Source organism: Diplotaxodon limnothrissa, linkage group LG15, assembly GCF_057381915.1.
Source record: "Diplotaxodon limnothrissa isolate DT_005_m linkage group LG15, D_limnothrissa_male_GT1.1, whole genome shotgun sequence".
Classification (NCBI taxonomy): domain Eukaryota; kingdom Metazoa; phylum Chordata; class Actinopteri; order Cichliformes; family Cichlidae; genus Diplotaxodon; species Diplotaxodon limnothrissa.
Genome location: NC_140610.1, coordinates 5,237,218 through 5,252,953, shown reverse-complemented (window position 1 = coordinate 5,252,953; position 15,736 = coordinate 5,237,218). Strand labels below are relative to the sequence as shown.

General features: G+C 42.4%; 1 protein-coding gene across 2 annotated transcripts; it reads right to left on the bottom strand.

Annotated features, from left to right (window-relative positions):
• Positions 1 to 5,697: 5,697 nt before the first annotated feature.
• Positions 5,698 to 12,082, bottom strand: LOC146616860 (bromo adjacent homology domain-containing 1 protein). 2 transcript variants are annotated; one of them, XM_085372777.1, is made up of 7 exons: positions 10,300 to 12,082; positions 9,195 to 9,196; positions 8,797 to 9,135; positions 8,363 to 8,522; positions 8,146 to 8,225; positions 6,354 to 6,445; positions 5,698 to 6,103 (listed from the first exon to the last, which is right to left on the bottom strand). In XM_085372777.1, the coding sequence occupies exons 1-7, from the start codon at positions 12,071 to 12,073 to the stop codon at positions 5,914 to 5,916; spliced, it is 2,637 nt and encodes an 878-aa protein (XP_085228903.1). In that variant the 5' UTR covers positions 12,074 to 12,082; the 3' UTR covers positions 5,698 to 5,913. The 2 variants fall into 2 exon arrangements, with proteins under 2 accessions (XP_085228903.1, XP_085228902.1); XM_085372776.1 differs by lacking the exon at positions 9,195 to 9,196 and having other exon boundaries at positions 8,797 to 9,155; positions 10,300 to 12,077.
• Between the last annotated feature and the right edge of the window lie 3,654 nt (positions 12,083 to 15,736).

The window sequence follows — 15,736 nt, the reverse complement described above, 5'->3', positions numbered from 1 at the left end:
ATACTAACCTCTGTCTCTCTTCCACAGCATGTCTTTATCCTGTCTTCCTTCTCTCACCCCAACCGGTGGCAGCAGATGGCCCCGCCCCTCCCTGAGCCTGGTTCTGTTGGAGGTTTCTTCCTGTTAAAAGGGGGTTTTTCCTTCCCACTGTCACCAAAGTGCTTGCTCATAGGGGGTCATATGATTGTTGGGTTTTTCTCTGTATGTATTATTGTAGGGTCTACCTTACAATATAAAGCGCCTTGAGGCGACTGTTGTTGTCATTTGGTGCTGTATAAATAAAATGAATTGAAATTAATTATATAATAGTATGGAAAAATGCAAAAGGTGGCCTTTAAAAGATGGATACGTTTGATAAATAGTGCATCCTGTAAAAAAAATGTTTCATTACTTAAAATGTTGTAAGCTAATTTTTGATTTGGAAAAGACAGACGGCAACATTTCCTTTTAACCCTTGTGTGGTGTTCGTATTTTTGTTACTCAGCCAGTGTTCATGGGTCTGGTGGACCCGCTAGAGTTTTGGCTTTCCAAATTAACACTATCAAACAATTTTATGTTAAATTACTCAACAGATGTTTACTTCATCCCAATTACAAGACATATGAACAGCAAACATGGTTAATTTTTTCCCTTTACCTTTGTTAGATCACATTTATGAATTAATGTGCTTCTCGTTTTTCTTTTATATAAAATGTTATAAATAAATCAGTTATAATCAAGTGGAGTGAGTGGAAAGACACAACACATTTACACGTGAAAAAATAATTAATTGTTTAATTTTTCTTTTGAAAAAAACTGAACACGGGTCTCACAGACCCGAACACCATACAAGGGTTAAACTTGGAACTGGCCTATCTGACTGCGGATGTGTTTTAGAAATAAAAATAATAAGATTAGCCTACAAGAATTTTTTTTGTTTTACATTCTTTTGTTTTGTTATTTTTGCATGAAGAAATAAAAACAATGAATTGACCCTGATCCCTCACATTTTTCTTTGTTTAAGATGAAGGCATCACAATTTCAATACACTGACATCAGTGCCATTTATTCCACCCTAAACTGCTTTCCGCTGCTATCTTATTCACAAGAGGTCACCATTTATTCCACCCACAGTGAGTTTTTAATATACTCTCTCGGCTCCATTACCACGCAGCCACTAGTCTTTAAGCAGGCTGGTGCACTTGAGAGGCCTCTCAGGTCAAAGTGTGCTGCTAGTTATGTTATTATGACACACTAATCGTCCTGTGGTCTGGCTGCTGTTATCCCCGCGTAACAGACACTAAGGCCCTGCAGTGTGGTGTGTGTGTGTGTGTGCTGAACGCTCCTAATGCCCTGAGGCCTGAACAGGGATGAAGGGCAAAGGCAGATAATGACTTTGCTGACAGAGGACATGAAGGGAGGGAAATCGGAGACGTGGAAAACGGGCAGGGGAAGGTTGAAACCTTTCGCCTGTTGTTTTCAAACTAACAGATGACCACGTACTGTCTAATCAGTGCCCTTATTAATACTTAAATGTAGAGGTCAGAGTAGGATTCGACCCTGTCTGACCTGAACACTGGTGTCACACCACTGACCTCCTGTGGACACTGTTCATCACTACGGCTCATTGGTGGAGGAATTTTGATCAACTCGGTATTGATCGCATACAGTGAACTAATCTCTAACGTCCTCTAAGGTTTGCACACAGGCAAAATTATACAACCTTGAAGAGAAACACATAATCCTGTAATGGTAGGAATCTAACCCAAATAAACTTTCAAGATGACCTCTACACCTGTCAGGTGACCGCAATTAACCTGCAATTAGTTTACAAACTAAAAGCTCTTAAATAAAAACACAAACACAGAATTTTCACAAAGGACTTAAAATTTATAAATATTCTCTGAATCGAACATTAAATCAGTCGGGATGTTATAGAATTCTTCAGAAAAACAAACTAACAAAAAAATTCCAAGAGATTTTTCAGAGAGCAAGACAAAGTGACAATAATCTGATACACACATTGCTTCTCTACTCCAAAAATATCTAGACCTTTCACTATAATTTGTAACCCCCCCACCCAAAATATACGCCAACAATAAGCATCAATACAGACCACACAGAAAGCAGAATCTCAGGGGTTGCTCTGGGTACTTTTCTTTCTGTGGACACGCTTCCTGTGAGGCATCAGCACAGGTTACTCAGTGTGTGACCCCGCCACTGTGGACGCCACGTACAAACTTCCTGCCCTGCCTTGTTGCCATGTTAAAGAAGGATGCGACTGTGCCTGTGGGGTGCTTGGAGGAAATTCACTTGAGTGGATAGCTACACACAATCTGGCTGGAAAACGTGGGGCAGCCTCCTTGCTGAGCTTTCTTGATCTAATTTTCCAGGAAGTCTCTGCATCTCTCCTAGTACTCAAAAAAAATGGGGGCAGGAAAAGAAGGAAAAGCTGCTGAAAGGGTTTAGGACGTGGCCTTGTGACTCATCTACATGCTTCTCCAACACCTGATTCATGCCCTCTAGGGGCCAAATATGTAACAGCACATCTGGGAGAAGGGCAAGAGTGGTCATCTGATGCAGGAGGGAGAAACTTCATTTAATCTAATAATTTTCACACAGTGCCTAATTCCTGACCCTCAGTGACTTTTGTTTCAGAGGATTAAAACTGGTCCCACTTCAGCATCCGAGGGGGATCTTCTCCTTGAAACCCAGGGGGCATTCTGTCCTGTCTCAGGTGTCCCATCAGTCTCTCCCCTAATAGGACCAATCAATAAAAGCTCAGGTGACCACGTTGCCACATTCTTCCACACGGCATGTGACCTGGAAGAGTTGCCCCCCCCCCATTCTTGAGGTCAGGTTGGACTTTTTTTCTTTCCAGCATGTAAAGACGGGAATTCTGATAAAACACGAGCCCGTGTTTTCATGCGAGCGCTTTCTCCCCTGCCTGCTCGCGTGAGCTTCACTGTGGTCTCCACCCAATTAAAAATGATATAATTTAAAGAAAAAAAAAAATTCTAAATAATATTTCTATTGTTACAAATGAACAGAAATCTTTTCTATCCTGGAGCACAAAGAAAACAGGATATAGTTCATCAATTAGACACAGTATTTCCAAATAAGTTAAAATTAAATCTTAATATGTTTTACTAGATTTAAATATTTTTTTCTTACTTTAAATATAATCATTACAGATCTTGCAAAAATACTACACTGTGCATTGGCTGTCTGTTTAAAGAGTGCCCGGTGCTTCCTGGATTCAAATATCTACACTTCATTAGAAGTTGGCTGGATGGGAGATTTCCATTGGCCTATTATCTCCAACCTCAGGTCATACATCAGTCCCCATTAATTGTTTTTTTTTCCCCCATTTGGTCAAATTTCAATTAACATTTCATTGTTTTTGAAACTCACCTGAAATAAACAGAAAAATAATGCATATCCTCTCGATTAGTTACGTTCATTTTCCAAAAATAGCAAGTCTAAAAATATACTGCATACACCATCTTAGGAAACTGACATAATAAAATATCCCTAATAAGGAGAAATCGTAAAGTAGGAGAATATATCTATTTATATTACCTCTTTGAAGAATCTGGGGATTAATAGAAATAATAACAACTTAAAAGCAAAAACCTCCCAATAATCAGGATTTGATTTTTGTCTTGGGTCACGATTCGTGCGGCTCAAATAGAGAAAAAAAGTTCAGGATGGCTTTAGTGTGTCAAAACTTTTGCAGGCTTTACCCAACGTTGAAGGACGGGGCGTTTGCTGCGTGGGAAAGCAGCTGGTTACTCTTGATGCCGTTAAAGGTACACGATCACGCACTCCGACACCACTCACAAGTAAAAAAAAAAAACGCTTGCGAGGTTAAGGCGATAGAAGAGTGTGGTGAGAAACCTGCCACAACTTACAAGTATCAAAATAGCCCACCTGCCCCTCCAAACCTCCACCCAAACGCCCTCCAGCTTGGTGCTACGTCTGCCCGCACAGTGGGTCAGGCCTCCATCCAGATGCCTATTTGAACTCTAATCACATTGACAGTGTGGATACATACATGTATATATATATATATATACTGTATAATTATATAGGTACGTTAGAGCTGACTGACAAATCGGATGGAATGACTCGAGCGATATCCCATGATTCAACATGTCGAGCATCGGGTTATATGACAAACACGCTGGCTGGCTGACTTGACTCCTCTACTGGTTAAGTAATAGAAATACACAGTTTGCACTGACAAAAGCAGCCACGACATCCTCACGGTTTCCTTCTACAAAGGTACAAAAAAGACACACACACACACACACACACACACAAAGAAATGATATACAGTGAGCCCCACCCCACCCGGCGTCAATATTAAGTAGCTGGAAGTTGAACGCATGTGTAGTAATTAAGGAATGGATTAGTGCAATAGAACAAGGAAGTGAGGACTAGAAGCGCTGACGGAGAGGAGTGAGGGTGGAGACGGGAATTCTGGCTTGCGTGAGACATCCTTTGGTTTATCTTGGCAGAGAGGGGGTATTGAGCTGTATCGGCGATCAGAAAAACAATCGGGAGCTAATGTCATCCGCCTTTCTTTTGGAGAGAGGGTGCACAAATGCCAAGCGCATCACATCTAAGCTGACAAATTCATGCTTTTCTCTTTGCCGAGCGAACAGCCAACGAAACTTTTTGCTGTAAAAATGTACAAAAGATGTTCTCCACTATTTTCAGACCTTTTACTGTTTGTAAGAGAGCCACGTAGACTGAACCAAACCCTACTTCCAAGGACTGCAGGTGCACCCTGTTCTACCGCTTCAGTGTTTGATGTGGCGAGACGTAGCTGCCTGAAGCTCTCCCTGCAAGTCATAAGGCAAGTCACAGGAGTAAATGTGAAAAAGTATACACGACACCACCAAAAACCCATAAGGGAGCCTCTTCTTCAAGTAGCTGAGATTACAGTTTGCTTCGACATCTTTCACCACGTGTGTTTATTTTTTTACTGGTTCGAATCTATCGCGAGACATTTTAGTGTCACTGGTCCGTACTAAACAAAGTTAAAAGAGCCCTGCTCTAGTTTGCTCGAGTCTAGTAGGGAAAGGACTGTCTCACGAACCCCGTTCAGGTGCAATCATTTTAGTTTTGCGCAGCTCATCACTTGAGATGAAAAGGTTTCGGTCAGTGTCAGGAGAAGAGAAGCTGCTTGTTTTGGTTTTGATTGCCTGAAAGCTTCCTTAAAAAAAAACAAAACAAAAAAAAAAACATCACACATGGCGACAGTTATCCATTCACCCCGGAGTCACACTTGCTCTCCATTCTCTCTGACACGCACGCGCAGACTCATGCGGGTTCGAAATCGGGAGAAATGAGACGACACTCTCTATTAGCTGCTCCTTCACTCTCGCTGCTTGAGCACCGTTAACGCCGAGCGGACAGCGCAGGCCTGTGTTCCCCAGCAGCGCCTCTGTGCCGGACCATCCCTGAGCCACTGGCTTACAAATGGAACAAACATGATTGTTGTGCTAAGACGCTTGAGGGGAAACACAGTCCTGACAGCAGCCCAGCTCGGCCTGGCGTTCAGCAATTCTGGCAGGGAAGCGATTGGAGGCTGAAACCTCAGAGTGTGGTGGAAGCTTTTAAAAATTAAAAACAAAATCTGATCTGAAGAATGAATTATCACTCCTTTCTCTTCCAAAACCAAAACCAGAAAACATTGGTGCTCTGTCTACCACATTCCAGCTAAAGGGATCTGTGCTTCGTATTGGCCCAATAGACGACCTCACCCCATCACCACCCCCTTCCCTCTGATTGTGAGGTGCTCACTGGATAAAAACAAAACAAAACAAAAAAAGTCCCTCAGCCCCTTCACTCCCTCTTCTTTGTGCGGGATGGGGCGGTGCTTCATTGACGATTAATTCAAAAGGTGCAACAGCCCTCCACCCTCTACTGCAGATTCTTCAAGATGCGACCGTAACGAAAATCGTAGACGTGCCGGCAGAGATACACCAACTCGGGGTCGACGTCTGTGGGCACACAGCGGTGGGAAGGAGGGGCAAAGTCGGGGCGGCAGGGCACCATACTGGCACTGCCAGGCGGGGCACCTTCAGCACGCCGCTTCACCAAGGCACAAAATCTAGGAAGGGAGAGGAAAATTAATTAAAAGGCAACTTTCCTGCTTCTCTGCCTTCATTTTCTTCTTTTCACAAAGGTTATCACGGTAAGTGTTCTTCTTCCTGCAAATTCATTAACAGTTGTAGTGTCACCAGTGTGTGATTTAAAAAAAAAGCTTCCACGTGTCGTCAAAGCTGAGCTGTTCATTTCAAACTTCAAACCTTGTGAAAAGACTTTTTCTTCTAGCAACAATTACCGTGTTCGTTACTTACCTACAGTACTGGGCTAGTGGGAGAACATAGCATCTGTCTTCTATGCAGGCCACGCTATTTTCATCCTGATGCCGAGAGGCGAAAATCTCATTCTGAAATCAACAGCAGGTGTGAAGAGTCACATCTCTGTTAAGCGTTTCCTATTGTGCTCGGCGAATAATGACAAAATTACACTTTTGTACTAAGAGCACAGTGGGAACTATAATTGTTCATTAGCAACAGGATTTTGCCTTTTTGTTTCTACCTTATGTACTGCCAAAGACACACACACAAAATCCTGCTCTGTTCAACACGTGCCATTGTAAAAAGAACATTTCTAGAAGTAAAATCGTTTATCTTTCCTGTTCTTGGCTTGTGCACGTCTGAGGTCAGAGAGATATCATTTTTGGGCTTTATGGTCAGACTGAAGAGCAAACTAACTATCCACAGTTTCAGGGCAGAGCAGCGACAGTAGCCTCCTCATTGCACATAATTTTCTTACACATGTTGCACGAGCACAAACTGTTCCATCGATAAAAACTGCATTATCTTTAAACAAAGTGATAAAAATTAAATAAAGAATAAATTTCATGGCTGCGGTGGTGTGCAAAAGTCTTGGGTCACCCTTCAAGAAGAGACAGACTTTCTTATCATCTTTTAAAGTGGTCTTGAGCAACAGTTCGAGGCTTTCTAAGGATCTTTCAAAGTTTTCTTTGCTTTTTCACTCACTTTCAGTCCAGTCCTTGTACCTGACCATTTTCAGTAAATGATTAAGGTTTTTTTGTTTGTTCACACTGACCTGTGAATGATTCAAGCATAAAAAAGACACCTAACTCAAGGGATGAGCCTGTCTCGAGTCTGCACATAGCAGACAACTTAGAGAAGCACCAATTTTAACATTAGGCACTCTTTTACTATCAGCCTGCTGCAAAAAAACATCATTTGCTTCAATTTCTTTAGCTGAATCAAAAGACGCCAAAGATAAGACAGCTGTAAAACTGTATTTTTGCACCAACAAGATTATTCCCAAAGAGCTATTAGCTGAACATGTGACACATGTCAGCATGGTGTGTAGTATGCCTTTAAAAGATTTGAGGAAACTGGACATGTATCTGAAAGCCATGTCCTTAAAAACTGGAAAAAGACCAGACTCAGGACCCGAGAGATACATCTGGCCCTTCGGTTTTGGGGATCTTGTCATAAATGATGGAATTATGAACAGAAATCTACCATACAATACTATCTGGATTGGTAACTGTTTCTTTTTTCCATGAAATGATCCCAAACACGCTGCTAATGCAGTAAAACCATACACAGTGGAACACTGTCAGTCATGGATTGGCCTCCCCAGAGCCCAGAGCTAAACATTACTGAAGCAGTGTGGGATCACTGTAACAGAGTACAGAGAATAAAATCAGCCAACATCCAAAGAAGAACTCTGAATGTCCTTCAAGAAACCTGAACTATTATCCTTGCAAATATTTCAATAAACTGCTGCACCAATGTCCCATTTTCTTAGCTTAATATATAGAAACGAATAGTGGCTCAAGACTTTTGCACAGTGCTATACTTTATATATTTTGACTTCATCTATTCTTACACACAACACATAAGCGTGCACACACACACTTCATGGTGTCATTTTTTTCCTTAGAGGATACTGATTACGTAATCCTTCGCTAATGGAGTAAATCAAATAAAGTGTTTTTATTTGATGAATGTTGATTGTACCTTCTCTTGTCTAACATACACACAGATCTGTGCTGTTACTGTTTGTCTGCACAAACATCTTGGCTCCAAATCTCTGCCTCACCTCACAGTGTGTGCTGGGATCTCTGCCTCCCTGTGTGTGCTCAGGTCGGTAGTACCAGAAAAGACTCATCATCAGCTCTCCTGAGGGATCACATTAAGACACACACACACACACAGAGGTAAACAAGCTTGGCCATATGTTCCTCCGGTCATCCATCAATACACATGCACCACTGTATCGCATCATAATCTCCCCCCTTCTCCTGATCTTTTTTTACCTGTTTTGGGGTCCTCCCACAGCGCTGATATCTTGGCAACATATGGGAGGGATTTCTTCCTGGGGCCTGATCGTAGCAGCACAGAGTCTCTCACACGTATCACTTCACCGTCCCTCTCGACTCCTTCGTAACATTGCCGCAGGGCCGTCTCATCCTCTCCCTGAGACACACACGAGCGCGCAAACACAATAAGGAAAGATATAATTCTCATTATAAAGACAAAAAGGAATCTGTCACACAAAGCTGTATGGTCAAAACACAATTAACTTTTCCCTCAAGAGACAATTTCTTTGTCCTTGTGGAAGGCAGTTGTGTTGATGCTAAGGTTTCCACTGGTCAGGTATTTGGAATAGAGAAGGTTTTCCTTCGTTCAAGAAGCTCTCTAATATGCTGATCATCTTCATCGTACAGAGATGGACTCTCAAAAAACCTACCGCGATGAAGACCTCCCTCTCTGTGGGCATTCCAACAGGTAGCCAGCCATTAGTGGCACGTCTGCGGCTGACCCTCTTTTGTTTGGTGCTGCTGAGGCTTGGCACAGATGGCGACTCCTTTGTCGATAGCTGTGCGCGGCCCACGGACAGAGAGTCACCGGAGGGCTTGGTGCTCTTTGGGCACTCCTTGGCTAGCTTTAGCCTAGCCTGGGGCTGGTCTCGTCCAGACAGGTGGTTCAGTAGGTGGGGTTTAGTCTGCGTGGAAGTGGGCACGCTGGACAGAGGGCAGCTGGACATGGGCATGGTGGGGGGAACCAGAAGGGAAGGGTTGTGATCACCCTGAGGGGAGGGGTAACCCTCTGAAACAAAAAGGTGACAGTAACAATAAGCAAAGGAACTTCTGAACCCCATCAAATGGTAGATGACACAGCTGGCTACTTATCTTTAGCATAAGCCACATGAACCTTAAATTATATATACACACACATAATTTAAGGTTCATGTGGCTCATGCTAGATAGATAGATATATACAGTGGAACCCCGACTTACGAATACCCCGTTTCACGAAAAATTCAAATTACAAAGGGACTGAACGGCAATATTTCTGTAGTAACGAAATCCGCTGGCTCTGATTGGCTGAGCCTACAATGCCCACAAAGCCTTCCGAATCATGTGACAACCCCTCGGCTTCCGTACTAGCGCTTCGCTGTTTCACTTGAACGACGTATTGTTGTTCTAGTTAGCAATTAGCCTATAGCCTATCGTTCAGCATCGCCTCACTCAAAACGCGCAATGGGTGCTTCGATTTACGAAAGATCTTCAGGAACAAATTAATTTCGTAAGTCGCGCGGTTCCACTGTGTGTGTGTGTGTGTGTGTGTGTGTGTGTGTGTGTGTGTGTACACATATATATATATATATATATATATATATATATATATATATATATATATATATATATATATATATATATATATATATATGTATTTTTTTTTTTTTATTTTTTTTTTTTGCTTAAAAGTAACCTGCTTCTTTTATCAGTCTAGCTACGTACATGACACATGACACATTGTAACCGAAAACTTTACAATAAGCCTAAAGCTCCTTAGCCACACACATCTAAAGCAGTTACCTCATTCTGCAGGCAATTTAAAAGCTCATGGCAAAAGACAAAAAAGGACTACATAAAACAGAAAGGCTCCACTTGCTTGATTTCACAATTGGCTTGAGGCATATCATTTATCAACAAAGGACTCTTCAGAGTCTTTAAGTAATAGCTTTATGTCTAACTATTGGAATAAAGGTTTATTTTATAATACTGGCAAAGAAGGCTAAAAAACAGCTAAATCAAAGAAGTGTTATCACAAAAGAACTTGCCATCATTGTGAGCAAATCCTCAAGTGGCCTCAGAAAACCACTTAAGACGGTGATAATTAATAATCAGCAATTAATACTGAACATTTATGAAACCAAATCTTGGGGCATGGGGGTCAATCCACTCACCTGTTTTGATATTGTGCGTGCATCCACTGCATCCTGTGCTAAAAGAGCAACCCCTGCTGGTGACAGGAGCCATCGCTCTGTAGGTATACCCACTAATCCCGCAGGCGTCACCGTAACAGGGTGAAGCCACAGAATTGCAGTAGGCGGGGTGGGCTAGTCCCGATGTATGTGACACCTGCTGCCCCAGCAGCTTGGAGCCGCTCATTCGGCTAGGGCACAAACTAGATGGGGGCAAGTTAAGAGGTCGCGGGGCCATGGTGGCTGAAGTTGTTCCAGTGTGTGTGGGGTGGGCGATGTGTACGTAATAGCTGGAGAAGCAATGGTCGGCGGTGCAGAGGCAGGGGTGAGGGCTCAGGGTGAGCGCTGTGTGTGGTAGGGAATGTGTCAGCGATGGTGAGGTTACTAGGCACTCGCGCTTCACAGGGCTCATGGCTGAGTTAAGTGGCTGATCGTCTGATTCTCCATAGGGTTGCTGGCCTAAAAAGAAGGCCAAGCCGTGACAGTAGTCCATTGAGCGCTCTGCAGGAAAGCAGTAGTACGGGCTCAGCTCAGTCTCCAGCTGTTCCTCTTTCACTTTCTTCAGTGGGTATGCTAGCATACTGCGTGACTGGTAGCCCGGTTTTGTCAGTCGATGGGTGCAGCCACCCGTTTCCCACTCCACCTTTGGCTCAAAGCCTGCCTTCTTGCAAGCTGTGCAGCCACTGTGCAGGGGAGGGATCTTTTTCCCCTTCTGCTTTTGTGTGCGTCCCTTGTGCTGAAGTTTGGCCCTCGAGTGCGACTTTTGGGTCGGGCCCACGACGGGAGCCTTGCAGTCTGAAGTAACAGTAGCTGTGGGTGCAGCCTTTGCTCTTTGTTTACTGGTAGCAGAGGAACTGGTTAGCTTCAGCAGGGCTGCGGCATTAAGTCCAGCCAACCGTCTGGGTGCAGGAGCGTCAAGGCACTCCTGACTCATCCCCAAACTTTCATCCCCTCGGCTAACTTTGGCCCTCTTGGCAGGCTTAGAGCTTTGGTACGCTTCAAGTTCATGAGATGTGGAGCCTTTAGTGTTGGTCCCTCGCAAAGCCTTAAGACCTCCGCAGACACCACCTCTCACTGGATCTGCATCCAGGAAAGCCCCTGCATTTATGGGTTCCTCCTGTCTCTTGGCCTGTTTGGCTGCTGGTTGGGGATCAGTGGCTCTTTCTAGTAGCAGGCTGTTTACCGCCTCAGCATTGAGAGAAGCCAGTCTCCGCTTGCGTGGCTGAAAGACTCCCAACCGAATACTCTTGCTATAACTTCCACTGCATGATTTTAATTTGTTTTTTGGTGACGACTTCTCCTCTTTTCCGTCACTGCTTTTCCTTTTTTTGGACTTGGATTTGTGAGATAATCGTCTGCGGCCATCCTTTCCTTTCCTTTCCTTAGACCTCTGCTTTTCACGAATGTTTTCCTCCAGTCGGGTCAGGAGGACATGGCAACTGAGTCCTTCACTTTCTGAATTCCCAGCCCTCCCTCGCAAAGGGTACATTTTCCTGTCCCGTTTCTTGACGTGCCTCCGGTCCACCTTTCTTTTCTGCTCTGATCTTTCTGTTCTTTCCCTCTTGTCATTCATCCTCTTGGCCATGTTTCTGTCTTTTTTAGTGACCTCGCTTATCTTCTTTGTCCTGCCAAATCGCAGTGTGCGCTCAGGCCAGGCGCCGTCCATGGCACCACCATGTGGCCAAAGGCAGCTGTTGTCCCACCACTCTGGACTTTGGTTGTGCCCAAGGGAACCCTTCTGCCTTGCGTGAGTCATCACATGCTTGTCTATGTGGCCTAGAGAGAAGAGATGAACAAGTGGTCAAAACTCCACTTTTGTGCTGATTTTCTACTCTTACACAACAGATCTCAACCAATCCCTGGCCTTAACTCAGTAAGGGTTAGTCGTAGGGTGTCGTAGTATTTTAACCACTTTCTAAACAAGAATATATTTTAAACAAAGTCTTATAAAGTATTGTGCAAGTCTTAAGCCTTTCCTCTGTTATATTATGCAGGAGAATTGGAAATAGGTGAAACAATTTATACGAACATGAACAAATCTGGTACAAACACCTTTATTCTTCAACATAAGCTAAACTCTCTTAGGCAAGCTTTCTTATGGTTTCTTCAGACTTCTTCTTGAAGGACGTTCAAAACTCTTGTTTGGCTGCGTTCCATGTGCTTTTCAATCCAGGTATGCTTTAACTTCACTGGCAGTGTGTTTGGGATCATTGTCATGCTGAAAAAAAGCCATTTCCAATCAGATGGTATTGCATGGTGGATTCAAATCTGATGATACTTCTTCTACATTCATAATTCCTTTTGAAATTTTTGACAAAATTCCCCAAACCACTGGCTGAAATTCAGCCCCAAACCATGACAGAGACTCCACTGTGTACTGATGCCTGTAGACACCAGAGTTATTATAGTTTGTATTTTCTAATTAGGTTTGATTTTTATTTAGTTTTGATTTTTGCTTTTAATTCGGTTTAGTTTCAGCTAGTTCCAAAAGTGAGTTTCCTCATTTGAGTTTAATTTTCGTTGTGTTACAATGTTTCGTTTTAGCTTAGTTTCTATTAGTTTCAGTGTTAATTTTAGTGTTATTATTATTGTATTGAGGGTATATGGTAAAGGCAAGATTTAGGAAACTCAGAAACACTATTATATTAAAAACACTGAATAAAAACAAGCCTCACAGTCTTCGCAGAAATCCAAAGTTCCAATAAATACATCCATCAAAGCCTCATAAGGCAAGTTTTGATTAAAGCTTGACCAACCTAACAAATACCAAAACTAGGGATATTTCTATTTTATTTTCCTTTTTTTTTAAGTTACTTTTCACTAAATAAATTCAGTTCGTTTTAATTATTTTCAAATGTCTATTTTTTTTTTTAAATTTTAGTTAGCAAATGTTTTTCACATCTGGTTTTAGTTAACTCACTGCTGTACCTCTCTCCTGAACTCCTCTGTACATATTGATTTGGGCCAAAAGTTTTACATTTGGATTCCTCACTCTGTAAGACCTGTTACCACTTGGATAACATGACACAAGAACTTTAGTCTTCTCTCTGTTTCCCTCCTTTAAGAACAGCATCTTGACAGCTACCCTTGCACTGACATAATTTCTGATGAGGCTTCAGTGAACAGTAGATGGGATAAACTGAAGGGCCACTGAAGCACCTCTCAGGTCCTGTGTCAGCTCTTTCTTTCCTGCTTCTTAAGGGCACGACCTCCATCTACTGTAGACACATTTGCCACTTTTTATTTTGCCCACCACTTGTCCAGTTTCCTCAAACACACTGCACTTTTTAGCCAATAGTTCTTTGGGAATCACCTTGTTGATTTGAAAATACAATTTTATGCCTGTCAAACTGTGATATCTTTGGCACTTCAGCTACTGGGAACAAATTATGCATTTCTGCAATAGGCGGCTAGTAACAAAGTGCCTAAAAGTACAATTTAAAATTGGTTCTTTGCCAAGTTGTTATGTGTAGACACAACACGGGTTAGGGTGTCTTTTTTAAGCTTGAATGATTCATAGGTCAGTGTTAAGAGGCTAACAAAACTTTCTCTGAAAATGGTCAGGACTGGACTGAAAATGAGTGGTGAAACAGTCAATGTCCAAAAAAAAAAAAAAAACTTGCGAAAGGCCAGGTTTTAAAAAAAAATGACAAGGAAGTCTGGCTCTCCTTTAAGGGCAGCCCAAGACTTTTCTACAGTACTTTACATGAACCTTTACCTTGTAGTTCTTAGTTAGGCTTTTCCATTTCGGCAAAAAATCCATACAAAAGGGCGAGTGCTACCACGAGGCTATCTTTGCCCAACAATATAGAGGTTACTAGTGACATGGTGGATATTGGGAGGTAGCTCACAATATAAAAAAGACTTCCCTGTCAACAGTAATTCAAATCATTTACCAAAAAAACTTTAACTGGATCCATAGAGATCTATTTCAGCCCTTGAGTTCTGCCACATTGCGCGGTCAGATCAGGCAGTGTTATGCTGTGTAGTAGGGATGACACTGAGACCAAAGATTACTTCAAATGTTTTCAACAGTCATAACTTAAGACGAGACAAAGCTAGACAGGATATAAAAAAAAAGAACCAAAAAACCCAGCAGAAGTCAACAAGCCACACACAAAACAAAGATACCGACTATCTTGCATAAGCCCTCAGCTTAGATTTAAATCCAACATCTGATTCAATACATAAAGAAACTTAATGATGAATAGATTCAGCTGAACGGTTTTGTAATCAGATCATATGGCAAGCTGCAGCTTTTGTGCGTGTGCCTGGGATCTTCTCATTATGACGGGTTTGTGTCGCACTGGAGAAACTGATGCACTGTGCCATTCATTCACTGTGCTCATTGCCTTATCACCACATGTACACACAGCAGGCAAGCAGCAGCTTGTTAAGGCCAATTGTTTAGTCTGCAGTGTTTAGTCTGGCAGGAAAATGTCAAAAAAATCATCTTTGACCACAATAAGTGCAAGTGAGAGAAAAATAAGGCAAATAAACTGAAGCCCATTTAAATGTGACACTTTTAGCCGTTTTAAATTGGATGGTGTCCAGCTTCCCATTACTTTTCTAAGCGCCCGTGTTATGTAAAGAAAGAGAATCTTTCCATCTGCAATACAACACAATATGTGATGATTCCCAAAGCCCACCGTGAAATCATTTAACAATTAAACCTAATTAGCATCAGCCAGAAAGTGTTTGCGGAAAACTCTCCCTGCGCTCAGCGTAAAACTGCAACACAAACAAGCAGAGAGTGACTCACACACTGTATGTTTGCGTTTTAAAATAATGCCCGTACAGAGATCATTACTTTTCCTTTTTAGTGTTCGGGGAAAAGGTAAAGATGCACGATCGTGTACCAGCTAATGAGCCGGGTTAAACTTTTAAAGACCAATATCTCCATTTAATAACCCTGCAGACACATTCTGCACCGCGAGGAAAAGAAACCAAGACACAATTAGAAGTTTTCCATCATTGGGCGTTCTTTTTTGTTAATCAAATAAAGGTTTTCTTTTTCCCGACCCACAGGAGCTTCTTGTCCTACACCATATTTTCCATAATTAGCTATAATCGGATAATGAAATCCTCCTTAATGACGATTGATACGCATATTTACAGCTGCTGCTCGTCTCTCCATTCTCCTCGCTTTAAAAGGTGCAAGGATACTGGCTTTAAAGTTTAAACATTTCCCCAAATGAGCTTTAGATCAGAATGATTCTATTGCTTACCCGCAGTATTATCAGAGTTAAGCTTTTTAATGTTTTCCCCAGTTTATTCTACATGGAGCCAAACAGGCATCTGTTCAGATGAGTGTGCCTGCGCGAGGCGGCGAGAGGCCTGATGGTTGATGCAGATTTCTCTGCGGTGCGAAAACGTTCGAGGCCAGAAACTTCTATCCCAATAGATGACTCGCTAACAG